Consider the following 27,593-nt stretch of genomic DNA (forward strand, 5'->3'; position numbering starts at 1 on the left):
AATGGGCAATTTACGCAAGTTTAAAGGGAACTCACTTGGATAAATGGGTTCCTGATTTGCAGAGTTGATGGTGACGCTGCTCATCAGAGCCAGTACAACCCTCCTTCAGAGTCCACTGCTTCTAAGCTGAGAAAGAGTCGGAAGATGTGTGAATGGGAGCCTAATAATATCTAAAATGCACTTATCGATTATTCATCTACTCGCTCAGCTTGATTTAGATTCTCTTTTGTTGCAAAAACAACGATTAGGTTCAACTGGCTTAATTGTAACTTTCAGCTTGCCTCATTTCTTCAGAGTGTCAAAGCTTTGGAGTTTTCTTGGACTCCGTTTTTTGGAGAAGAGCCACTCTTGGTGTTCTCTAGTTCAAACTTCCATCATAAAGATGATTTTTGAAGTCACCACTTGGAGTCAATCTTTGCTTGAGATTTTTACTCCCTAAAATCCCATCTATCATGAAGACTATCCACTGGGCTTTGTGGTACCACTCCCCCCACACACACACCTATCTGGCTGTAGGAACCCCTCAGATCTTTGCATTTCTACCCATGGTGAATACCCTCTTAAGAATCTTCAGCCAACAGGGAAGTGAAATATTCGTGGTAAATGACCTCACTGCTTCTGACAGCACTACCCTGTGCTGCTACCTTAGAGCTATCTTGATTGATTGCGACAGTGGCCAAAGAGTGCCACTCCCTACTTCAGTGGTTTCAAAGCCACGGACACAGATATCCTTTCTTTTAACCTAGGCCTAGGGGACTTTGTAAAAAAGGGGGGGGGGGACACCACAACAAAGTAAATTTCATATGTATTTATCTTTGATGTGTACTGTTTAAGATCCTTTGACTCAAAGACCTGCTCTTCTTGACCACAGTGCATGGACCCTTAAGCTTAGTATAGGGTTTGTCGATCTCAGCACTGTTCACATTTTGGACTGGGTGATTCTTCATTGTAGGGGGCTGTCCTGTACACTGTACAATGTTGAGCAGCATCCCTGGGCTCTACCCACGAGGTGCCGGTGGTACCCTCCCCTCTTACCCAGTCATGATAATCAGAAATGTCTCCAGACACAGCCATATGCCCTTGGAGGGAAGGAGTACAAAACCATCCCTGATTGAGAACCACTTAACTTAGAGCATATGGAGTGTGCATAAATGAAATTAGGCATATCCAGAATTCCCCCTGGAAATGTATACCTTGCTGGGATTTTTATTTTTTTGCTTGCTTATTTGTTTTCATCTGTTTCTTGTCTTCTTGGCCCTAAAAGTTATCCCGCGTAATTTTTTTCTCCGTTTTCATGGATTAACCAGATACTTTCAAATATGTCACTCGTGCAGAGTTGCAGAAAGTGGGTAAAGATATTTCAAAGCAAAGAGACCTAGTGATGTTATAGATGATAACAGATTTCTGGGGAGCACTTGTCCACCTCAGTGGACTGCTTTGGATGGCATCCATATGCCCTTGATTTGTTACTACCAAAGGTGGTTCTTCACCTTTCCTACACAACAGATTCCTCTGGTGAATTTTTGTAAAACTCAGTGTCGTCTGGGGTGGGGCCTGACATTTGCTTTTTTGAAGTTCCAGGGGGATTCCACTGCACATCAAGAGGTTTATGCACTGTGGTGCCTGGCCGGCTCACTTGGTAAAGCATGCAACTCTTGATCTCAGGGTCACTAGTTCAAGCCCCACATTGGACCTAGAGCTTACTTAAAAATAAATAAATTTTTACAAAAGTGCTAACTTTCTTTTTAAAAAAAGGCCTATGCCCTGGAATCATCAGCAGCAGCAGCCTTAGACAGCTGTTGGATAAGCCATGCATTTGTTTGTTTAACAGCAATTTATCTAGCACCCCTATGTTCCAGGCACTGTTCCAGGTGCTGGGAATACAAGGAGCAGAGGGGGTTCCTGTAGCAGGGCTCACTTTCTAGTGGAGAATATGAGAGAATATGGGCACTTGAGTGTGTGCACTTGTTTGAGTGTCATGTCCTTATATCCCATGATTTATGTCCACATGTGTGTCATCTACTGTTTGGTGGTTTCTTTATGCTTCTTGAATCTTTTTTATTCAGTTATATAAAGACCTGTCAACATCCTGTAAAACATTTCAGGTATGGGAGAAAGTGTAGAAATAAACCCATTAGACCTATGGACAATTAAATGATTTCTAGGAGAATCATTGATTATAATTCTCAGGCTTCCCATACGGAATTTCGGTATCATTTGGTTAGATCAGTCAGTTCAGCCATGCTAGGGGTGGTACTCACATGTTGTAGCCCTCTATGGCCATGAGGACTGAACCAGGGGCTTCCAACTCACCTTTGTATTCTTAGTTTGTTAAAATAGATTGTCTCTGGCATCACTTCCCTATGTCCCAGAGGAAGGAGAGTAAATGCAGACAGGAAGCTACCCTAGGGATCCACAAGATCCCTATGCCAGGCTGGATGCATTGCTCAAAGTGAACCCTGCACATGCCCAGAATGACCGGTCATGGCTTTCCAGAGACAGTAGGGTATTCTCCTAGCCTTATGAAGAGTGTCAGCTTCCTCCAGGGGCATTGGAACAAATACAGCATTTGGGAGGTGCCCCTCGGAGTCCATAGTTCTGGCAGCCATGAACCAGAAAGGGAAAAGGAAGGCAGAGGGCTTTAGAGGCAGAGCCAGAACTATATGGAATGAGGTGAAGTCCCCTCCCAAGTCTGCAGCCACCGCCCACCATTTTAAAAGAAATGTGCTCTGTCCCAGCAAAATTAAAGTTACATGTTAATTGGCAGCTTACCCACGACTTGACCCCAAGAATTCTCATTCCTTGACCAGTTCTTTTCCCATCACACTCACAGAGAAAAGATCTCTTCCCACCCCACCATACCCCCATCTCGGTGCCCCAAAGAAACCCGTCTCTACATTTTGGGAAAATGAAGTGCAATATACATAGTTTTGTTTTTGTTTTGTTATTTTGTTTATTTATTCATGAGACAGAGAGAGAGAGAGAGGCAGAGACACAGGCAGAGGGAGAAGCAGGCTCCATGCAGGGAGCCCGACGTGGGACTCGATCCCCGGTCTCCAGGATCATACCCTGGGCCAAAGGCAGGCGCCAAACCGCTGAGCCACCCAGGGATCCCCTATATAGTTTTTAATCCAAGAAGCTGAACCATTGGTTCTAGAAACTTTGCTACCTATTTCTCTCACTGTAGCATAATGTAATTTTGTATGTACCTTCACGAGAAAAGGATTTGAAAGCATCTTTGAGATGTGTGACCATTTTTTCAGTGCTGTACCACAGAGAAGAGGCAATGTGATAAGACAACCGCATTAAAGATGAAAATTGAAATGGGATGCTGGGAACTGGTCCAGAGGAGAAGTAACATTTGTTACTGAAGCATGAGCAGAGGAGGAATTTTTTTTAATCCAGGTTTGAGACTGGCTCCGTTTTAAGGATGGTCATCACTTTACTAAGCATCCATGATGGCAGCCTTGATGTTATACTGAATTAACCCGAGGTAAATGATTTGGGGTTTCTGTATGAGGATGCTGAATCAGGTATTTTTGGAAGACTCTCCTTTTCAGAAATAGAGGGGATGTTCCTTTATTCTCCTGTACCCCTCAGCTCAGTTCCCCAGAGAGGCAACATGAAGGATACTCCTGCCAAGTGGATCTTCATTCCTAAAAAGAGTTCTTGCCCAAAATATCTTCTTCTTGTGCTGATAAAGTGGATTGAACCATTTTGGGGAAGAAAACCCAGGGAAAATCCTATGCCGTCAACCCACTGCTCACTCTCCCCTGCATCTAGTTCTGGACCTTTTATTCTTCAGCATCAGCCGTGCTTCCAGAGCAGAAACATCCCCTAGCTCCTAAACAGTTGCCTAGTTGCCTAAAACCTCTCCAGCCAAAAAACTCCTAAGACCCCATGACCTCAAGGCCCGTGTCCTTGATCAAAAGCGCACTGTTCAAAAATTTGCATCAGAAAGCCTCTCTCATACCTAGAGATGTATGCCACCACTGGTCTCTCCTGACCACAGAGAATGTAATCTTTCAGGGAAACCCACAAAAAATAACATGTTTACCTAAGGTAGCAAATGGGGGTGGCCCCCAGAGAGAGAGAGGTTGAGGAAGTAAGAGTTGTGAGCAGCCTGAGGAGGGAGGGGATGGGCCATGCTTCATCCTCTTAGGGAAGGGGACACAGGGAAGGAGGAGGGGATTGCCATGTCAAGACTGAGTCCTCAGGGACTCAGGATTTGTAGGGAGCAGCAGTGTGCTGGGCACAGGTTACAGATGTTTTATTTTTGCTCTCCCCATAGTCTGCAGCCTAAAGAACAGAGACTGTCAGCACTAACATTGTGGCATATTTTTATGCATAAAAAAGTCACCACAGGAAAACTTCAGATAATGTATGTGAATATGAAAGGTTGCCAAGGTGTGTTATCTAATGAAAAATTGAAGAAAAGTATTTTTCAAATAAACCCCTTTTTAAAGAATGGGTACATGTGCGTAAGTATAAATACCTACCATTGGTGAGCATACCTAAATGTCTGTATCCTAATAGACAACTTTAGACAATTTCTGGGTGTCTGTACAAGAACATGTGAATCTGGGGGGCACCTGGGTGGCTCAGCGGTTGAGCATCTGCCTTTGGCTCGGGGCGTGATCCCAGGGTCCTGGGATCGAGTCCCGTATCGGGCTCCCCACAGGGAGCCTGCTTCTCCCTCTGCCTGTGTCTCTGCCCCTCTTTGTGTGTCTCATGAATTAAAGAAAGAGAATGGAAGGAAGGAAGGAAGGAAGGAAGGAAGGAAGGAAGGAAGGAAGGAAGGAAATGTGAATCTGAGAATGGGTCTTTGGGGAAGACATTTAATTCTCAAATTATATCTACCAGATATATATTTTTTCTTACAGTGAGCACACACTGTCTTCATAATATTTTGTTTAAAGAGGGAAGAAAACTTAGACAGTAATAGGTAGATGCAGAAGCATGGGAGCATCTCTTTGAAGAGATTGCAGATTGTCGGCTCTGAAGCACACACAGGATGTCGAAGTGTGATGAATAGGAAGTCATGGCAGATGTTTAGGAGCAGGTCCGAGAGACCTTTTTTTCCATAGAAACGTGGCTGATCAAACCTTCCCTCGGGCTGCCTAGTATGCCCCAACGCACCTGGAGTCAAAGTGGGGCCTTCCAGTGTTGATCTGTACAGTTCTAGGAGGTCTGTGCTGAACCAGCCTACTGGATGAAGAAAGTTCTGGTTGATGACTCCCATTCTCATTTACCTGTAAATCTGAGTATGGAACCCAGATAATGTGACACCAATGCATGAGACTGAAAAAGAAGCTGCTCAAGAGGGAAATCTTTGCACCTTGGGGGTAGGCAGAGATTTCTTAGGGACGAACAAAACTGAGTCTTAAAAGAAATTCATAAATTGGACTTCATAAAAATGTAACGCTCTGCTTATTAAAAGCTGCTGTTAAGAAACTGAATAGATAAGCCACGGATTGAGGAAAAGAATATCTCTCACAAAGGACTTCTATCCAGAATGTTTAAGGAACTTTACAACTTGACAGTTGGGTTAAACAACCCAGCTGAGCAGTGGGCATAGACATGAACAGAATTTTCACCAAAGAAGATACACAACGGGCCACTTAGCTCATGAAGAGATGCTCAACATCATCTGTCATTAGGGAGATAAACATTAAAACCACAGTGAACGACCACCACACAGCCACGGGAATGGGTAAAATTTTACAAGCTTGACAGTTTCAAGTATTGACAAAAGTGTGAAACAACTGGAATTCTCAGACATGGTCCGGCCTCTTGGGAGGAGAGTTCGTCAGTCCCCTGTAGAGTTAGACATGCTCTTCCCAGCAGCTACCCAAGGGAAGGGAAAACACTTTCACAAAAGATAGATGCAGAAGCTCATAGGGGCTGCTTCTAGACGATCCCACTCTGGGATCTTCCATCTACAGGTGCACAGATAAAGTGTAGTTCTGTCCACACAGCAGGATACTGCTCAATAATGGAAGGAATAAGAAATCCACTGTGGTACTCCATCAGGGAGAGAGAGAATGCAAACCAGGACTTGCCCAGGACAAGGGTGGGGGTCTGGCTGCGAATGGGCACAAGGAAACCTTGGGGTGATGGAAATCTGTATCTTGTGCTCTCTGTCTTCATCCTGGTGGTGGTGCCCCTGGTATACAATTCATCAGACCGGACACCGAAGAGGGCACGCACTGTGTCCCCTGGGGAAAGGGTCGCATGACCGTGATGCCAGTGTGCACACGATGAACGTAGAATGCATTTTCTCAAACCATTGCACTTTGCCTGTTTGCTAATTCCAACTGCTGAGATGTCAGGAGGAGGACATCCCCCATGCCTTGCCCTCTATTGCCTTCTGCCTATAGGGCTATGTGTTTGCGCTCTTACACAGGAACCGGTCCATTGGGATGCAAGGTAGGGCACTGTAGAAATGATCACGACAGAACTGGGTGTGGCGCCTTCCCTAAATGCCCAGAGACCAGCAGGAGGGCCAAGGTGGCATGGGAGTCTGTCTGCAAAGGCCTCCACGTGGCACGTCTGATTGGGCAGAAGGATGGATTGGGAGACTTCTCCTAAACTTGTCCTGTGTTCATGTTGGTGTGTTGATTTGGCCCAGCTGGGATGGGGGTGGCAGTCGGGGTGACGTTTTGTGGGTCCGAAGCACTTTCCAAGTTACCCCTTAGGTTCTGTGAAATCCATGTGGGTGTTGATGGTACTTTTTTCCTTCAAAAGCTGTCTTTCTTTTCTTTTCTCATTTCATTCCTTATGTCTATCCATGGCCCTTTGCACCTTCCTCCCATGGTCCCCATGTGTTTTTGAAGAATAAAGAACCACTTTAATTTTTGGGAAAATAAATGGGAAAAGATTCCTGATTTCTTTCCTCTGGATTTCGCCTTGTTCTGTCCCCATCGAACCTCCTGGTCATTGAGGAAAAATCTGGGTCAGAGTCCCCTGGGGAGGCAGGGGCCACCCAGCCAGGCCAGCCCTGGGTAGCCAGCAACACTTGTGTTCTCGAAGATGGTAAGGAACCTTCACTCGGCCAAGAGACAGGTGTGTTTTCTCAGCCCTAAGAGAGGAGGGGGTCTTTTCAAAAAAAAAAGGAGTAGGCGACTGCCTCAGTCCCTCCACTGCATCTTCTAGAAGTCTGAGCCCTGCCTCTTGGCAACAGGCCGTGTGGGGAGGGCACAGGGCAGCAGGAACTCTCAGAGCTGTGAGTGGGACCTTGAAATCTTTCAGTTCAACTGATATATATATATATTTTACTACCAGTGGGGAGCAATGACTGTTTTAGGAATTTCACCCCAGGAGTTGCCAAATAAGTTAATTTACCTGCTTCTCATACAATATACTATTAAAATAAACCTTCACTCATTTACAGAGCGTAAGTAACAGGCCTCCTGCAGGCAAAAGCGAAAAAGGCCTACAGAATAAAGCTCCTTTCCTCCACCACCACCTCCTCCCGTATTTGAGACATTGTCTTCTGGAACCAGCGTCATCCGTATTATTAATCGCTTGTGGGGCTTTATACTGCATCACATTACTCCCTTGGAATTAAACTGCACATATAAAGTATGAAAAATGTACTTTTTTAAACAGTAAAAAAGTCATTTCCTAGCATAATACCCAAAATAAAGTGCCATGGAGCCATTAGTAGTAAATTGAATTTTTTGGTGTGTAATTTGTACAAAAACTGACAAGTGCGAGCGCCCCTGTCCCCCATGCCTCCCCCCATCATTCGTCATTGGGTTTAGCGGACACAGAGGTGGTAATCTGCAAGGGCAAGCATTTTGATGTCGACTTCAATTGCACACTTCATTTATTTGGACAGGGCACAGGCAGCAGCTTCTGTCACGAGGCCTCACCGCACTATTAGCGCATTTCGCCCCAGGGCAGCTGGGACGCTGCGCTGGGGCAGATGTTCTTTTCAGCCTATTCAGTGACCATTCTTGGGGGTTGTTTACTGTTGCCATGGCAACTTTCATTTCCATAGCAGCAGCGCTGCTGTTTCTCGGAGGAAAATGAATTTAGTTATAAAAGGATAATATTTTTCTCTGTCTCTATATAACCTGCCATCTGTCAACTGGTGGATCAGTAAGGATTCAGAAACCTATTAAGAATTACAGCAACGAAGTGATGGGAATTTTTTTGGGGGGGGGCATATTAAAAGCGGTAATAGATGCGGAAGCAGACATTGTGCCCCCAACATCGGGACTTTAATTTTTTTCTTTAGATTTCCAAGTACATTTTCTTTAATGCCTTCACCACCTCTACCGCCACCGTGTGCGGGCACACACAGTCTCGTAAAACACAATTCACATCCTGCTGACAGATGGAAATGACCCGATGTCTTGTTTGTATCACACTAGATGTGGGTATATTTAGGGCTGTCTCTTCTTGGCACTCTGAGCTTCCCCCGTCCATCAAAGATTCCTTTAGCTGAACTTCGCATCGTCACCCCAGTGCCTTACTCCGCTGTGCCAGGGTAGCGAGCTGCGGGGGGGCACAGATCACCAACTTAACAGGAACATACAGTGTGATCTGTGAAATTCGCAAAACGAGGAGGGACCGTGCTTTGTCTGAAAAACTTACAATCTGCCCCTTAAATCTCGTTCTAGAATGCCTTCCTCTCAAATCCAAACTGGAAGAAAGTCACCTTTGGGATAGCTCGTCTAGTTCCTGGATGGTTTTTTTTTTTTTTCTCTGTTGCATTCATAAACTAACTTGCAGGGGGAAGAACACACACACACACCAGCCCCGTTGTAAATAATGTTATTTATTGGTTGATTTTTCCAGATCCTGACATTGATGCTGCCAGTGCCATGATGCTTTTGAATACTCCCCCTGAGATACAAGCAGGTTGTGAGTAGATATTTCTATAGCCTACAGCACCATAGTTTGTGAACTTAACCTTCTCATTTATATACCAGGCCATAGGAACAACTAATGCTCAACTAGAACTTCCCTCATAGAATCACTTCAGAACTACCTCAGTGCATGATTACATGCATATGCGAACAAACGTGCAGCCATGCATATGTATGAATGAATGCATAGGTGTGTTTCTGAGATGACAAAGTTTTCATATGATCTCAGAGCTCAAGACTTGGGGGAAGGGAAGCAGACCCATAGTGAGTCCCCATGGAGAGAACTTCCTTTCTCCCACAGGAATAGTTCCTGGGAGTTTGTGGTTTCTGCTAGAAGAGGCTATGTCGGGCCAGTTTCACAGTTATGGAACTGAGCAGTGCCCATTTCTAGAAATTTCTTTCCCTTTTGGGACCTCATCAACAGCAGGCTACCATTTTATAGCTAGAGAGGAGAGTTAGCAAGGTAGGTGTAAGGAGCTTGGGATGGCCTTGAAATGGACCATCGCTTGGATGGGTGTCATTCCCACCAGCCTTCCAAGCTGTCATAGAGAAGAGCATGGTAGCCTCCCATGGATGGAACATACCGGTTGGAGATGATAGCGTAACGCAGCAGACCCCACGACACTCAGGGACTGGTGCCCGCTGGCTCATCCTTAGGGCTGGGCCTTCAGCTTGTTTGGGGCTCCGGCTGCCTGAGGGCTGCAGGCCTCCTTAGAGAAATGCCCCACATTGGAGAACATCCATTGTTGGGTGCTTTTGTCAGTAGCAGACTGATGCGCAGTTCCAGACCATCCTTCATAGCCCTCCTTGGGTCACAGCCTTCCCCAGAGCTTTAGGAAATTTGACTCTATCCTATCTTTTTCCTTCCTTTAGAAGATTCAGGAGATGTGACCACACATTCTCAGGGGAGACTCATCCCTCTGGGGCTGCCATTACCTGCTCTGAAAGGTGCAGAGTTCCCATTCTTTCTTTGCTCCACTCGGATTGCCAGCAGTTGAAGTGTTAGGCTGCCCACACCTCCGAAAAGCAAATGCCACTGCTCTTTGCCACTTGTGTAACTAGTACAGTCCAGTAACTAGTAATGTAGTTTTTCAATGATATTTGAAGTTACAGAGAAATTGAAACAAAACAAAACAAAAAAAACGCCATTCTCAGATAACATTGCAGGAAGAGTACAGACCAGGTTGTAACCAAGTTACAGTCTGAAATGGTTTCCAGAATCAGATTGCATAACTTACCATGAGGAAACATACTTGTTTCATCGGAGCTGTGCAAGAATCTCTAGCATCTTCCTTAGCCCCCAGCCACTGTACATGGTTATCGTTGGCCTAAAGACATGATTTTGATGAACCAAAATAATGGAATTAAGAGGGACACAGGCAGGGGGATTGGTCATTAAGGGATTCCCAGCAGCTTCCATACAAGTCCATTATCCCAAGATTCTTGAGCACAGGTAGAAAAGAAAACAGGATTGATTTAATTCGTTGACAAGTGAATGGTTTTTAATGTTCTCGTGGTTAAGTGAACTTCTCCCCACTCTCTCACCACAACAACCCAACTATAAATAATTACTTTTTTCGGGGATCCCTGGGTGGCTCAGCAGTTTAGCGCCTGCCTTCAGCCCAGGGCGCAATCCTGGAGTCCTGGGATCGAGTCCCACGTCAGGCTCCCAGCATGGAGCCTGCTTCTCACTCCTCCTATGTCTCTGCCTCTCTCTCTCTCTCTTTGTCTTTGTCTATCATTCATAAATAAATAAATAAATAAATAAATAAATAAATAAATCTTTTTAAAATAATAATTACTTTTTTCAAGGTATCCAGAGTCTTATGTGAAAATACGGAATTTGAGTTTCAAAAGCTCAATGTTCATGTGTTGAAGCCATAGGATCATTTTTAGGCTTTTCTTCCTCCCTCTCTCTTAACCACTGTGAGAAATCCAGCCTCAGCCTTCCTGAAGGGGAGTTCCAGGGTCGTTCCAAGAAGGAAAGAACCAGGAGGCCCACAAAAGTCATGGAAGGAGAAGCCCACTGGCAGGAGCAGCCAAGAAATCCGTGTGTAAAGACTGGGGAGAGGAGTAGGAGCACCATCTTTGTATTCACCTTCCCAGCGACATCACCCCAGTGTTGAGTAAAAGCCCATAGTGGTCAAGTGAGAGCTTGGTCAACAGCCCAGAGTAAAGCCCCCAAGGGGAACAGGACTGTAGGAAGGACGTGAACCTGCCATGAGTATCCTCTGCGTGCACTTGGGAAGCCAGTCAGCCTCCTGTAAGCCCGTGGGAGGTGTGTGTCTCCACCCATGGCCTTGGTCTTCTCTCAGCATTTCTTGGCTTCTCTTCCCCTCCCTCCTGTTTTCATTTCACTTGGGTCATGTTTCTTTTTTCCCTGAGATTCAATGAGTGCCTTTTGCAGCCGCCATCCCCCTGCCTCACCAGCTTTGCCCAAGGCCTGGAAAAAGCAGGAGGTGATTCCTCCCTGACAAGATTCAGAGGCACCAGCACCCAGCCACGGCGCTGGAGGACAGGCAGCCTGGCCCGTAGTGTTGGTGTGCGTGTGTCCCCGGGTGTACGTGTGAGCGCAGCGGGTTCAGGCAGCCCAGTGTCTGCACCGAGGCTGCTGTGCTCTGCTCCCCAGGCCGGGCGGTGGCTGAATGCTGTTTACAGAGCCTCCCCGGGCGTGCTGCTATTTATAGCTTCTTGTTTTCCCCTCCTGGGCTGTGCGGTGCCCTGTTTGAACAGAGGCCACCAGCCTCGTCTGTCCGCCGCTGTCACTTCCAGCACTAAGAAGCTGGCCCTGGGTGGCTTGAAAGCCTTTTCCTTTGCCATCGACCTTCATGGCCACTCCACTTAAGGTCACCAGACGGCAGCCACTTTGATTGTTTCCTGTCATCCTCCCCGGGCCCAGCGTCTGCAAAGCCAGCTCGGGGCTGGCAGACCGGCCACCAGCCAGGCCAAGCTGAGTAGATCATACAAAGGAAACTTCTCAAGAAACTGGTGAGAATCCCAGTCGGCCGAGCCCCTTTATCTTTGAGGAGGGGTCCCACATTGCCCCGAGGGAGCTCAGCACCCCCCCACCCCATGTATTGCTTGGGTCCCCCGTGGGCCCCCTCTGCCTTTCCTGGTGACCTGATGCGTCCTTTTCGATGAAGTAGCTGTGTGCATCTCCTCCAAAGCACAGGCTTCAGTGTTTCGTCCCCACTCCCAGCAGCACAGTGATGAGGTTATCTTTTCCAGACTTTAGCATCTTGCAGCACGGGGATCATCCTACAAGGTGCACCATTACATCTTGCATGCGCTCTAGGACACTACTTCCAGAAAAATCCGCACGGGACATTGCTGCCTCGTTATCTCTCGAACTTTGGATTCTGCTCCTAGTCAGATCCATCCACCTCCTCCCTCCCTCTCCCCATAAAAGTGGCTACAGAGACTAATTCCAGCTTCTAGAGTCTACTTAAGTACCTGCTTTGCAGTTCCCCTTTGACAAGCCCTGTGAGTCATCTTTAACCCCAATGGAGGGATTGTTATGAAGTCAGATCACCATTACTCATCTTCAAAGGCTTATATAATCCCTAGTTGGAATGTTCCCAGAGAGAAACACTGGATAATAAACAAAACAACAAAATGGGACAAGCCGAGGGGAGGGACTGAGGCGACGTTCCGCACCCTGCCTGGAAGAGGGAGATGTATCCAACACACCAGGCACCGGAGAAGGATGCCAACCGGGACACAGGCTCCCCCATTCCAGCCCCCTCCCCAGCATCCTTCCAAAGTAAGCAGGTGGAAAGGCCGACTTCGGGAAAGGGAAGGATTATCGGAATCACTTGCTGCTCAGCTTATGGCCTCTGGTAGCGTTAGCCAGGGCTGCCCTCCAAAGGCAGCAGTAGGAGCTCAGAGGTTAATTTTAGAAGCTGTGAAAATCAAGGAAGCTGAGCATCAGGAGGGAAGCTAGGGAAGCTGGGATGGGGAAGTGCTGAGGGTGGCAAAGCCTAGAGGGAAGTTTGTCTTGTGCCATAGACTTTTTTTTTAGATTCTCAAGGTGATGACATTGAGATCCCAGTGAGCAATGCTGCTTGGTTCATGTGTGTATTACTTTCTTCCTGGTTAAAAATAAGGACGTTTAGTGTCACTCTCTAACGTAAGAGAAAGCAGTTGAGCAGCAAGAACTGGGAGCTCTGGGGCTCCTGTCCTTGGCACCTCATCCCAGCAACTAGAGAATCTCAGACGTGTGTCTTCCTGCATGTAAAAGCTGAATATTGAACTCATGTAACAGAACGGGATGGTGCTGGGGGCCTGTGCCTTTGCAGTGAGAGCCACAAACATGTCTAGTTTCTCACTATATCCCTTCATAGCTGGAGCCGAGGTACCCATTTCAGTGCATTGGGTGGACTGGGCTGGTTGGAAAGTGCTTGGGCTTTAGGTGTTTTACCCCAAGGGTAATACAGAGTAAAAGGAAGGGAAAGACAGACATGCTGACGGGCAGAGGGCTGAGGAATGCGTACATGCTCCCTCACAGTCCCCTGAATCCAAGACTAGTTAAATATGGACCTCAATGCCTTTCACAGACATTTTAGACTGGCTGTGATTCATTTTCCAGAAGCCTCATTCCTGACGCTTGGGGATGGAGACAGGAAGGAGAAAAGATGGGAGAATAGTTAAGTGTCACAGCTGGCTCCTGGCAGCCCGTGAGCAAATACGAACGCGTCGCCATCCCAACATGAAGAGCGTTGCCAGTGATAAGGACTGAGAAGTGGCAGGGTTGGCAGGAGGAGCACTCAGTTGCAGCTCATTTGAGAGCAAACTCCAGGAGTCAGGAGAAGAGCCGAGTTTACAATGCCAGAAGTCTTGGAAGGTTCAGGAAATAGCACAGGGAAAGCCTTTTAATGCTTCGGGATAGCTCTGTCCATGAGATTCTCTTTGAAGTGACTACACTTCATTCATCAGGAAGATATTTTTGTGAGTGAATGCAGAGAACTACAAAAAGCATTAAAAGGCTGGAAGAATTTCCCCCCTGTCTTGACCCCTCACCCATAGGTCCTGTTCCTTAGAGATAATTAGCAGGAAGACGCTAGAGAGATGGGATGGGATGGTGGAGGGATGAACAAGATGATGATAATGAGCTTCTTTAAGGGACCAGCCACTGAGCTAAACAGTTTATATCAGTCTTACTTAATACTCAAAACAATCCTATGAGCTATGTTTATACTGAGTTTACAGGTGAGGAAACTGAGGCACAGGCAGGTGAAGGCACTTGCCCAGAGCTGCAGGGCTAGTGGTGGGACGAGACCAAGACAGGGACAGAAGCCGTGCTGCCCTAGGCTTGTACTCTTAACCACTGTGGAACACTTGCTCCCTGGAGGCTTCAATGAGGTGAGGCCCACCAAAGGACCCTGGTCTCTAGTCCGTGCTCACTGGGGACTGGCTTCCCTCCTTTGCTCTCCATCCTGTTGGACATGCCCCTGGGGCTTATCGTTTCTGGGCGCTTGGGCAGAGGACTCCGAGCTGGGGGCAGTGTCCTCGGGGTTGCTTTGTCCTCTGGCTGGCAGATGACTCACTGGCCGTGCCAGAGGCCAGAGAACCTGTGCTCTGTGACTCCCTATCTGCCGTCTTCACTTTCCAAGGCACCCTAGTCTCTGCCCCAGGATTTTAGGGGTTTCCGGCATTTTTCCCACAGGGACATGATTCACACAATGGGGACAGAAGCACCATCGAGAGTAGTCCCTGCTCCTCCAGCACGCACTGTGGCCAGAAGATGGCCAAGTTCTTCCAGCCTGGTTCTAATTCTCAAGGACTCATCTCCTTCTAATGGGCTCTCAGCTCACCTGGAATGGAGAAAGCCTGGGCTGCCTCAGGATGCTCCGAGGATGGTGGTGGTGGTGGTGGTGGTGATGTTGCTGCTGTTTGTGTTGGTGACTAAGATGTATTTTCTTTATTAACTCAGTGAAATCTCCACCATGTGAGATAAACCCCATTTCTGTCCCCATCCTCTTACTGGAGTGGCTCGCTCAGGGGACACAGGCAGGAAATGACAGAGATGGGATGCAGACTCAGGTCCTCCCAACACCAGCATCTGGCTCTCAGCCACTACATGCCAGACAAGTTCCCTGCTTTGAACCCTTTAATGGTTTCCCCAGTACCCATGGGGTGGAGCCCAAAAGCCCCTCATTCCCACAGAGCATCATATGCTCTACCAAAATTACTCTTTGTTCTTGTGCACATTGTGATTTTTACTACTTCCTCTCTGCCTCTGAATGCTGACTTGGATGGTGCTTTCTACAGGGAGTCTTTACTTTGGGTCAGGGGTCTCCATCCTTCTGTGCCTACAGACCCCCTGCCCCAGCACTTACCACAATATATTTCCCTTGCCTCTTCAATTCTGTCTCCTGTATAACTGTGTCAACCCCTTGTCCCCTTCATCGAATACATAAGTGGGTACTTGCTATGTTAACAATCTATGTATGGGACTGTTATAATTTTGCTGGCAAGAATTAGTGATACTGATTTTAAATTTTTTAACTTATTTTAACAAGTAGTCCTTTCTATCAAATTCACTCGCTCTCCTGGAAAAGATCCCTAGTAACTGATATCTTCAATAATATTATAAGAATTAAATGGAGTCTACGGCTATCTGGCCATTTCGAAGAGACTCCCAAGCAGCAAAATAGCTGAAAAACCCTTTGTCACAGTCCGCAAAAGAGACAAACAGAAAGTCTGTCTTTTCAAACAACCTGATGCATCTGTCTACAAACTCCAGAGTTCTATGGATTTTTGCATGTCTGTCCTTGAGAATTATGGGTATTTTTCCTGCCATGTTTTATTGTAAAAGTTTTCTAATTTTAGTTCCTCCATTTACGTGTATGATCCGTTTCTAATTAACTCATTTATGGCATGAGGTGAGGACCAAGGTTCATTTTTTTCCCAAATCTCCAGTTGTTCCAACCCTGCTTTTCCCCATTGTGTTGTCTGGATACCTCTGCCAAAAATCAGTTGGCCATGTATTTGGGGGTATATTTCCAAAATCTGTTTTCTTCCTTGATCTCTATCTCTCCACTTACCCTAATACCACCCTGTCTTGTAGCTCTGTAAGAAGTCTTGAAATCAGCAACACAAGTCAGTTAATAAAAATTTTAGACACTCTTGCTTAGAACTCATCAGCTAAGCAAAATAGGATACTTACCTTCAGTATCACGTTATACAGGTTTCATGCTTTTAAGACACTTGGTTAAGTCTCCTGTCTCAAATGATCTGCTATCTGAAATCAGGCTGCTGGTAAGGGATATGGGTGAGAGTTCCTGATCTAGTGCAGCCTACTGTCATAGTTCAGTATGGTAAGAGAAGGGCAAGATTCCAGCCCACTGGACTGCACTGGTAGTACTGGCTTTGGGCACTGATTTCAGTTCTGTCTCCCATCCACCAGCGGCTGGGGCTTTACACTAACCTAGGGAAAAAGTGGCAAAAATATTAGCAAGAGCCACAGAATTCTCAAGGACTCGGTCTGTATAGCACTATCTCATATTCAGGAGTGGACATTGACCCTACATGAGGGGCCTCTAACTAACCTTGGAATATTTATGTAAACATGTCTTTAGAAGCCTAAAAATTACAGGAGTAAAAAGTAATGTTTGTGTTTTGTCAAGAGCATGCCTCTCAATATGGACTTTAAAAACTTAATATCCAGAAGGGTTTTCATTTTTGGATGCATAATTTTCTAGAGCCTCTTTGGTGTGGCCTTTGTTTGAGAAAGCGTGATTTATCCACCTTGCCTCTGGATGAGACTGTGCCAGGGCTGCTAGATGAGCACAGCCAGAGCTCTGGGGAGTCCGGACGCCGTTCAGAGGAGGAAGCAGAGATGTCAGTAACTTGCACGAAGTCACACGAGAGGAACTAAGATGAAAGCTAAGGCTGTGAGCCCTGAGGACACGTGGAGGAGTGTTGGTAGTACGGGACGAGTATTGGCCTGAAACAAATGAACCTGCTATTTGGGAGGTTGAAAAAGATGGACTGTTGGGGGTTTCTTGGGGTTCCCCTGCTGTGTGACTCAGGTGTGAGGCCACTGGGAGATTGTCTGGAAAAGGACAGGGTCTCATGGTCGCTGGCAAAAAGGTTGCCCTACTGTTGCTCTGGGGATGAGGGTATTTCGGAGAAGGCAGAAGATGATGAGACAACTCTCGGGAGATTTGGTTGGGGGAAGCTTCGAGAGAGTAGGAAGTGGGCCCTCCAGAGTGGGCTCTGCAGGGTTCTGAGGCAGGAACCAGAGCTTCCCAGCCAACCCTCCACTTCCAGCCGACACTGAGGAAGGGTCTTTCCTCAGGCAGCAGAGATCATCATGAGCATGAACTGTGTTGTGAGCGCTGAGGTGCCACGTAGCTTGTAAGATCAGCTTTGCTGTTGTCTTGGCTCTCTCTTTCCCTTGTTGGATTAAGGACACGTAGAAAGGTGTTCTCAGCTTCTGACTACGACCAGAGAAGCATGAGGGAATGCTTTTGTTTGGTCATCGCTGCCAGACTTGTGTCTGTGTTCTTGGGGTCTTGTTAGGGCCTGACTAGAAATAAAAGCTTATCTTAATACATGGAAGGCAATCATGTCTGAAGCCCATTTTTTAATACCCTTTTTTAAAGTAATGCATCAGTAATTTGATTGTAAAGTACTGGTCTGACATGGCTGACCGAATCTCTTTCTCTTGAGGCATGGTATCTTTCTTTCCTCCTCAGTGTGCATGCATGTGTGTGTGCGCGCGTGTGCGTGCGCGCGTGTGCGTGTGTGTTTCTCTCTGTCTCTGCTTCCTATGCCAATACCACTTTCTCTCTCTCCCTCTCTGGTGTATCCAAAACTTCTGACTCGAAGCAGAAATCGTCACACCTGAACTCACCTGTGGTGTCTCTCTCCCACTTGCTTTTGCAGTGCCCCCGGAGTGATACAGAATGGAGCGCGGGCTCTGAGCCGCGGGCTGTTTCCTGGAGTCCGGCCTTTGCCAATCACTCCCATCGGGATGACGGCAGCTGTGAGGTAAGGGAGACGCCCCCTGGGCAGAGCCGGCCTAAGGAGCGCAAAGGGTGCCATGTGTCCCACGGGCCCACTTGGGATGGAGAGGCCCAGCCTCTCACTTGGGAAGACAGTACAGCTGATTTGGGTGTTCAGAAAAGTCAAAGTAACTCCCAGGGACCCCAAGCCAGTACCAGCTTTTCCTTCTGGGCTCAAATTATCTTGGTCTCTTTGCAGATACAGAGATAAAGACAAATTAAGCTTTTTTTTGTTCTAAGAAGGGGGGGCAAGTTGGGTAGAAGGAAGTGGTGAGCAAGTTAGTCATTCGACTCTAGGCTAACTGGTGTACCTCTAGAGTGAAATGCAAACTCGCAGTGAGTGGGATATAAATCACAGCCGGTGTCCTTCCCTTGCTCAGAATCAGATCAGTTGCCAAACCACATGAACTCTTCTTGGAAAATTGCTTCCCTCCATCCTTCTGTGACTCCATTGTCGGTCCTGTATTAGTGTCTCTTCTCTAGCTACGACCCCTCACGGGTGCCAGTGTGAGTGCCTACTCTCATCTTCCTGCTGCTTCTTTGCCCCCCTGCCACCCACCCATCAGCCACTGCCAGACTGATTGCCTAAAATGTGTCTCTCTGGCTGTCCAAAGAAGCACCTTCTTTGACTCCCACATATCAGCCTGACATCATCACCCCAGTCCTCCCATCTCCTCGAGCCAAATCTGTTCCCCAAATACGTCCAGTGGTGGCCCATCTTACCCACTCAGTTGCCTCTATGTAGACATCCCTTAGCCTCCATGTGCAAAGCAGCACCCCCTTCAAGGTCCATCACAGGAACACTTGCTTTACAAAGCAACTGTGGATGGATTTCTCTTTGCTTTGAAAGCCCCATGCTTTGGTTGTGGCCATTTTATGAGTGAACCTGTGTGGTAAAGTTCCTCTGTTTGTCCCCCTCTGCTCAGTAGTTCACTTGCCATAAGCAGGGGCCAGGTTCTCACTTGCTTGGCTGATGGCTCCTCATGTTTGCATGGTGTCAGGCCCAAGCTGTCACTTGGCCCATTGCACTGAGCTGTGCACCTTCACAGCATCCTCTCCTTGCTCACTCTGCACTTTTGGATCAAGTTTGCATCTGAAGGCCATTTTATCTTAGTGAAGTCTCATGTCCGGCTAAGAGAAGAAAAGGAAGAGGTCCTGACGGTTGCCCTGCAGAGGTGGGACTCAGACTTAGGAGGAGCTGGCAGTGGAATTCCTGACCTCTGATGGCCCCCTCTCCATTGGGGCTGGAGTCTCTGAGCTCAGAGGAGGGACCTCAGGAGATCTCAGGATCTCCTGCTTGTGCAAGCACCCTAAGGGAATGTGGAGAAGTTGGTTCTGTAAGCATTTGAGTGTCTATAAGCTGAATTCAAAAAAAAAAAAATTCAAAAAAAAATAAAAAAAAATATAAGCTGAATTCAGCAACTATTACAGGAATGAACCACTGCCTCAGGTGAACAGGATACACACAGGAAGAAGGGACATGTCCTTTCTTCCTCCACCCTCTTCCCAAGGTTCCTGAGGCAGCTCCTATTGTCTGAGCCTAACATGGAGCCAGATGGTGCAGCAGACCTGGGGCTGGCATAGCCCGTCCCAGCCCACAGAGCACCATGGAAGAGTAGATTTAGGGCTGAGAGGCACTAGCTTCAAAATGGCACCACTTGCCTGATGGCTGTCCACTGTGAAGGCACTCGTAGTCTCAGAATGACCTCTCTGAGCCTCAGAGAAGTTTTCAGTGAAATGCACAACTGTTAGTTTGCAAGACTAAACAGGTTACCATGTGCATAAATAAGAGAGAACCTGACAGTCCAGGGAACTGTGGTACATTAGTGCATTATCCAAATGCCAGCTCTGCACCCTCCACCTCCGTTTCAAGAGAAATTAGGGAGAGGAGTGTTGTAAACTCTGTAAGGTCAAGAACCTTGGTCAGAGGACTCTGCTTCCTTCATGCCCCAAATGCCTGGCAAATAATGGGCATGAGATGCTTTTGGAAAGAATAAACATAAATAATAGCCGTGGGGGTGTTTGCAGAACCCAGTGTCTATATAAAACCCATTAATAAGTCTTTAGGGTGCTGAGGAATCTTGTTTTGCTCTTTCACATTCATTGTAATTTAAAAAAAAAATTTGTTTTAAATTAGACTATGTATCTGAGGTCAAAAGGAAAACAGTCCACAGAACAAGGGCAAATGTCTTCCAGACCCTGTGGCAGTGACCAGGGGTTCCTGGGCTTGTTTAGCGCTTCCGCCACTAACCCCCCTGCAGCTCAGCCAGGGATGGAGGGAGGGCCAGAGAGTCATTAGCACCCACTAAAGACCAGTTTCCTACTCTGCTTTGCGTGATAGGTTTTCTGTGTGAGTCTAAGCGACTTCTCCTTAAGTGAAAATATTTGTCTTTCAGGGATTTTTTTTTCCACCACTGAGTGGCAAAGGCCATGTTTGTTTGTCTTAACTCTGAAACTGTTATTGACATAGATGAAGTGTTACTTTTATTAGCTGATCATTACACAGCTTGTATTTGCTGGGTTCCTTTGCATATAATTATGATGTGAAATCTCCTTGTAAGAGTATCTGTCAATAGCGTAATTGACTTTACAGTGTTGACTTTTTACTCAATAACCTCAGAGATTGGCCCATCCTTAGGCGTTGCAAACCTGCTTATTTTTAAATTTGCCTGGGCATGGAGTCCTCAAGACACATTACCCTCAAAATGACTCTCACACATCTTAAAGTTTTATGACTGCGTGTGTCTTCTGTTTTCCCAGAGAAATTCCTTGCAGAGAATACACTGAATGGAACAAATGATGATAGCCCTAGAAGAACTGTTTCTGGCCCTTTCAGGAAACAGGAGCCCCAAATTTCTTAACATTTATAGCATTATGGGCTGCCTCCCAAGTAGGGACCACAGCAACTCTCTGGGATCTGGGTCGCCTTGCTTCCAAAACTCTAAGGGCTCTTTTTGATCCTAAGTGATCATTCAAGTGGTAGAGAAGAATTAAATGTCCAGGGCTTGCCAAAAAGGACTGGGAGAAAATTGCTGAGGTTGGGGTCCTTCAAAAGGCTGCAGAGCCCAAAAACTACATCTAAGAACTCAAGAACCAAGTTTCCCAAGTCCTTATTCTGTGGCTGTGGGATGTTGGGCAGGTGTGCCTGGCACATGGCGTGCACGAAGTAGATGTCTGATAAAATAAGTAAACACAAACAACCCAATTCAGAAATGGACAAAGGACTTGAATAGACATTTCTCCCAAGAAGATATACAAATGGCCAAAGCACATGAAAAGATGCCCTGCCTCACTGGTCATTAGGGAACTGCAAATCGAAGCTATGAGATACCACTTCACACCCATTAGGATGACCAATTAGCAACAGCAGAAACTAACAGGTGTTGACAGGATGTGGAGGACTTGGACCCCTTGTGTGCTATTGGTAGGGATATAACATGGTGGAGCCGTTGTAGAAAACAATAGGGCAGGTCTCAAAAAATTAAAAATAGAATTACTGGATGATCCAGCAGTTCTCCTTCTGAGTATGTACCCAAAAGAACCAAAAGTAGGGTCTTGAAAGGATGCTTGTTCATAGCAGCACTATTCACAAGAGCTAAAACGTTTAGGCAACCCAAGTGTCCCTCGACAGATGAATAAATAAGCAGCACGTGGTACATAACACACAATGAAACATCAGTCAGCCTTGAAGAGGAGAGACATTCTGACACATGCTATGGTATGGGTAATCCTTGCGGACATTACGTTAAGTGAAATAATCCAGTCAAAAAAGACAGACTCTTCTGTTCCACTTAATGCAAGGTATTTAGGGTAGTCAGAATCATAGAGACAGGAAGTAGAATGGTGGTTGCCAGCAGTTGAGGGGAGGAAGGATTGGAGAGTTCGTGTTTATTGGGTACAGCATTGCAGTTTCATAAAAGGAAGAATTCTGGAGATGGATGGTGGTGGCTGCACACTATTATGAATGTATTCAATACCACTGACCTGGACAATTAAAAAATGGCTAAGATGGTAAGTTTTTCACGTTTAAGTATTTTGCCACAATAAAACCAGTTGGAAAATAAAATAAAATTAATGATGTGGGGAGCCTCTTGGATTCAACCAGCCTGCCCCCCACTCACCTTCCCAGCTCCCCTTTCTGACCACCTGAAGCTGAGCCCCAAACCCCAGGAAAAGGCTAAGATTGAGCTTCTTATGCCGCCTTCAGGACAGTGTACATCTGTACCCATTGGTTTTAAGGGGTGGTGGGGGTCATCTGAACTGCAGCAATTTATAAAATTAAAAGAAAGTTCCATCCAGTCACCATCTAAACCTGCTTAATTTGGGACACCTGAGTGGCTCAGTGGTTGTGTCTACCTTTGGCTCAGGTTGTGATCCTGGGGTCCTGGGATCGAGTCCTGCATCAGGCTCCCCACAGGGAGCCTGCTTCTCCCCCTGCCTGTGTCTCTTGCCTCTCTCTGTGTATCTCTCACGAATAAATAAAATCTTTTTAAAAATTTGTTTAAAAATAAATAAACCTTAATTTTATTTGGACCTCAAATGAAAACTGCAGTTCCCATGAAACATTTAGTGAGTCAGGAATGAATGGTCTTACTATAATGTGGAGCATTAATACCTAAGGTCCTGTCAGAATAGTCCCCAGGAAAATTCTCAACCTAAGATCTGCTCCTGCTCACCTAACTTTGTCTTTCCCCTTGAGAAGATGTAGGAGTTCAGGGAGCTGACAACCTTCAGTGTTAATATAGGGTGTTAGTCTAATTATAGGACCTGAGGGACAATTTGCCACTGGTCCTTTTCTTTTTTTTAAGATTTGCTTTTTAGGTAATCCTTACACCTGTCGTGGGGCTTGAACTTAACCCTGGGATCAGGAGTCACCTGCTCTACTGACTGAGCCAGCCAGACATCCCTGGGCTCTCTTTTTTCAATTGAAGTATAGTTGATGTGCAATCTTCCATTGGTTGCAGGTGTACAACATACTTGGACAAGTCTGTACTTTATGCTGTGCTCATGACAGGCGTAGCTACCATTGGCCACCGTACAATGCTATCACAATATCACTGACTGTATTCCCAAAGCTGTACCTGCCAGTGGTCTTTTTATATTGTATTTTGCTTTGTTTTTAAAGACCAAGCACCTGTCAGCTTCGTCTTTTAAATCACGGTCTTTGAAGGCAGTTCTGAACCTCAGGATTAGGTTATGCTTTATGGTAGGAGGGAGAGGAGGAAATACTACTGGCATAATATGGCTTATTTTTTAGTTTTTTCTGAATTTATTATGATAACTGTAGGAATCTGTCCACTTCACCAAAGTTTTCAGATATATTGGCATTAAGTTACTCACAATGTGTCATCTTTTAAAACACCTTGGTAGTTATGTTCCTTTTTCATCCCATATTTTAATTCAACATCACTCTTCTTGCTTAATCTTGACATAGTTTTTTGGTTTTCCTCTCAAAGAATCAACCTTTGGGTTTTGTGTTTTTTTTTTTTTCATTTATAATTTCCTGTCTTTTTGTAGGTTTATTCTTTTTTCTCTTTGCCTGGACTGGTTTCTTGCATTTTAAACTTTTCTCCTTTTTTGTATACAAGTTTAACATTAATGTCCTTGAAACTACTGCCTAGCTGCATCCCATAAGTTTTGATGCCTTTTATTTTCATTAATGGTGCAAGTATTTTCTAATTTCCATTTTGATTTCTTTGATCCACAGATATTTTTAGAGCCATGTTTTTAAATTTTCAAACTGAGGAGAAGGTGGCCATTTTGTATTTTTAGTTACCTCCTCAACACTGATTACTAAGTACCAGGCATCACGGTCAGAGGGTGCTCTGTAAGATACTGCTGCTTTGAAATTGGAGGAGACTTGCTATGTGGTCTAGTATATGTCAGTTTTTATAAATATTCTATGTGTGCTTCAATATGCCTTCTTCATTACTAACACATGTCCTGTATATGTCTATTAGATCAAGTCTGCATGCTAACCCTTTGTGTGGGGGGCCGGGGGGAGAAAGAGCAGGAAGGCATGCACACAGGAGGGAAGGCGGGCATGCTTGATCGATTGAATACTGAGAACAATGTATTAAAATCTCCCATTACAATGTGGATTTGACCATTTCTCCTTGTAGCTCTTTCAATTTGGGTTGTATGTATTTTGAAGCTATCTCAGCGAAGATATCCATGTTTAGAACTGTTATATCTTCCCGGTGAATTGAATCTTTATGAATGTTTAATGACTCTCTTTATCTGTAGTAATGATTTTTGCCTTGAAAATCTGTCTTCTCTGGTTTTAATATAGCTATAGCTACACGAGCACAGGATGATAATGACATTTTCCATCCTTCACTTCTATTTTTTTGTCTTTGTATTTTAGGTTTTTCTCTTAGGAAAAAAAACAGCATTTTAAAAAAATTGTGTTAATGATCTTTACCTTTTAGTAAAGATTTTTAGCCCTCTTTAATAACATATTTGAGTCTATTTCTACTGTTTACATTTTGCATTTGTTTGCCCTATTTCCAGATTCTTTTTCCTTTCTTGCATTATTTTAAATTGATCAAGAGTCTCCCATTCCTTTTTTTCCTTCTAATGGTTTAGAAGTTACATATTCTGTTTCTCTTCTTTTAGTGTTGATCCCAGAACTTGTAACATGAATATTTTAAAATGTTTAAAGTTAATCAATACTTTTAACCTCCTGATCAATACAAGGCCCTTGGAATGCTTTAACTGCTATTCTCTTTGCGTTGTCTCAGATGATGTGCTATAGTTGTCCATTACTTTGTTTCTATTTCAGGTTTTTTTTTTAAGTCACTTAGTCATGATTATCATTGTGTTGTTCAGTCAATACTTGATTACATTTTTTTTTTTTTTTTTTTTTTGCTTATCATTTCTTCTTGCATCTCAGGCCTTTTTTTTTTTTTTTTTTTTTTTTGGATCCTTTTCCTTTTTTCCTGAAATATATTCTTAAGTTCCTTATAGTGAGTATCTGCTTTTAGTTAAAAGCCTAACAGCTTCTTGTCTGAAAACATATTTATCTTGCCTTCCTTCTTAGAAGATAGTGTTACTGTGTATATAGTTCTAGTTTAACCGTTCTTTCTTTCCTCTCTCACTTTGAGAATATTTTTCCATTTTCATCTCTGTTGCTTATTTTATCTTAACTGGTATTCCTCTTTATTTTTTTTTAAGATTTATTATTTTAGAAAGAGAGAGCTCATGCATGGCGGGAAGGCCAGAGGGAGAGAGAGAATCCCAAGCAGACTCCCTACTGAGCACAGAGCCCACCACAGGGCTTGATCCCAGGACCCTTAGATTACAACCTGAGCCGAAGTCAAGAGTCAATTGACTGAGCCACCAGGCTCCCCACTGATACTCCTCTTTAGGGGATATGTTCTTTTTTTGCTACTTTTAAATTTTCTTTTTTTTTTTTTTTCAGTACCTTTCATCAAAACGAGAAAATTCTCAGATCGTTTTCTCTTCAATGTTGGGTCTCCCCCATGTTCTGTCTCATTCTGGAACTCCAGTTGGATTTACATTGGGTCTTCTTACTATAGTCTGGATTGCCCAATCTTTTTCCATATTTCTGTCTCTTTGTCTCTGCTGCAGGATATATAGTCTCTTCAGATCCATCTTCCAATTCACTGCTTTTTTTTTTTTTTTTTTTTTTTTACTAATTTTTCACTTTCAGCTTCATTGAGGTTAATTTCAGGGGTGATACTTTTTTCATCTCGGGCAACTCTGATGCTTTCCAAAATCTGTCTACTTAGATTTCATAATCTTTTCTTTTTTTCTAATATTTTTCAACTCCCACTTTCATTTCTGTGAACATGCTTGACATCATGTACCTACTTATTTCAGTATTTGCCAGCTTTGCAGTTTAGATTCTATAGTTGGTTTTTCTGTTGTCTCTGGCTTATGGTAGCTTATTTCTTTTGTCGGTTTTTTTTTTTCTATGAACCTGTGTTCTTTGAAGTCTTATCTGTGTGAATTCTTCATGGCCTGATATTATGGATTGTCCTTCCAAAAAGATTTTGTATTTTCTTTCAGTAGGCACCCCTGGGCACTGGAAATTAAATTTAGTTTGAGGCCTTTGGGTCCACACAGTGGACTTCTGGCATCCTACCCACAAGACTCAAGGCTTGGGATTAAAAGAAACTCAGGAGGCTTTTCTTATTTTGCGTCACCTCTGGAGCAGAGGTTGAGGCTGGCTCTTATCCCCACTATCTGCCTGTGAGGGGCAGTTACTCTTCCCTAGAACCTCACTGAACTGAAAGTATCATCATTCAGAGGTCCTAGCTTTTTACATTTACATAACATTTTTACATTTATACATTCCTAGTGGCCTGCTTGGTGGTTTTAAGTTATGAGCTTTCTACTTGAATATTTGATTAACCTTAGTATGTGGGGATCTTTGATGGCTTAAATTCAGGTTGCGTTCTTCAAGAGTGGATTTGCTTTCGAAACTTACACTGGGAGCCTAGGGACCAGTACACCTGAGGCTATCTTAATCCCCTTCGAGGAGCCTCGGTAACCGTGGAGCTGGCTAGAATCAATCTTCTGCCACTGTCCCCATCATCATGAGTTTGGGCTCTGTCCCAGTGCTAGGATAGATGTTTGCTCTGGGGAAGCCCTGGCTTTCTAGGTTGCCTACTACCATTTCAGAGTTTGTCCCTTTATTTTTTTAACTTTGTATTATGTGACATTCTTTTGGTACATGTGTGTTTGCATGGGTTTCTGAGATTCCCCTTATTTTCCAGTGAAACTAGCAATGACTTAAAACTGTGTTGTTGTACCTTGTCCAGGATCTTTTGTGTAGTAGTCAGAAGAGTGTCTTCCAGATGTCTTCGCTGCCTCCTGGCTGGAAATGGAAGCCCCAAGCCATCTCTTCTCTTCGTGTCTTTCTACCTGTGTTTGGTTTTAGACAAACCGCTGCACTAGCTCCAGCTCCACAACTGGTTCACAATCCCATTAATTGCATGCTTCACCAAAATCCAGAGTTCTCAAGTCAATCCCCTGAGAGGACAACTTCACCCTAAATGGTAGTCTCTAGATTTAAAACTCTCGGTTCCAGAGAAAACTCTTGTGCCCAGGGGCAAGGTAGAGGTGATAATGAACCAAGAGAGAAGACCACAAAATGGCCATATCTCATTGACTTGTTAGTTGCAAGCATTGCTCATTCCTGGTCTGAGCTAATATGATTTCTCACCTTTTATGTTTGATATTTCCCATCAATTTGACAAGAGAACGAATACCAGGTTTTTGAGATTAGTAACACGTGCTTTTGTCGAGGCTATGCTAACATGATCATCATGAGTGGTGTTACATAGAAGTTCAGTTATATCTGTAAAATGGCAGACGTCTCTAATGTATCTCATGCTCATTTCAATGAATGATTTTGAAGAAGCAGTTGGATATTTACCGTCCAACATGTTCAGGATGACTGGTTCCTTCTTTTCCGTATGTGGCATCCTGTAATGACAACCCCTGGCAGCAGGAGGTGTTCGACACCAAGTCCATGCAGCTGGCTTGTTCCGCCACGGACAACATCACATCAAGTTATTCATAATTGAAGGAGCTTGTCACTCCCTGCTGGGTTTGTGTATAATTTATGGATTACACGCCCATTGCTACCATCTCAGGGAAAGTTAATTTTATCAACTCAGAGAAATACGTTTATATTTTAATTCCTACTCCTGGAACTTAACGTCTGCATACC

General features: G+C 44.9%; 1 protein-coding gene across 1 annotated transcript in view; it reads left to right on the forward strand.

Annotated features, from left to right (window-relative positions):
* The window catches only part of FOXN3 (forkhead box N3), a 223,533-nt gene that overhangs the window by 185,207 nt on the left and 10,733 nt on the right, over positions 1 to 27,593 (forward strand). Inside the window, exons 5-7 of the mRNA XM_055303583.1 lie at positions 8,809 to 8,871; positions 14,189 to 14,192; positions 17,772 to 17,876. Coding sequence (XP_055159558.1) covers positions 8,809 to 8,871; positions 14,189 to 14,192; positions 17,772 to 17,876 — 172 coding nt within the window. The remainder of the gene's footprint in view (positions 1 to 8,808; positions 8,872 to 14,188; positions 14,193 to 17,771; positions 17,877 to 27,593) is intronic.

Source organism: Nyctereutes procyonoides, unplaced genomic scaffold, assembly GCF_905146905.1.
Source record: "Nyctereutes procyonoides isolate TBG_1078 unplaced genomic scaffold, NYPRO_anot_genome, whole genome shotgun sequence".
Lineage (NCBI taxonomy): Eukaryota > Metazoa > Chordata > Mammalia > Carnivora > Canidae > Nyctereutes > Nyctereutes procyonoides.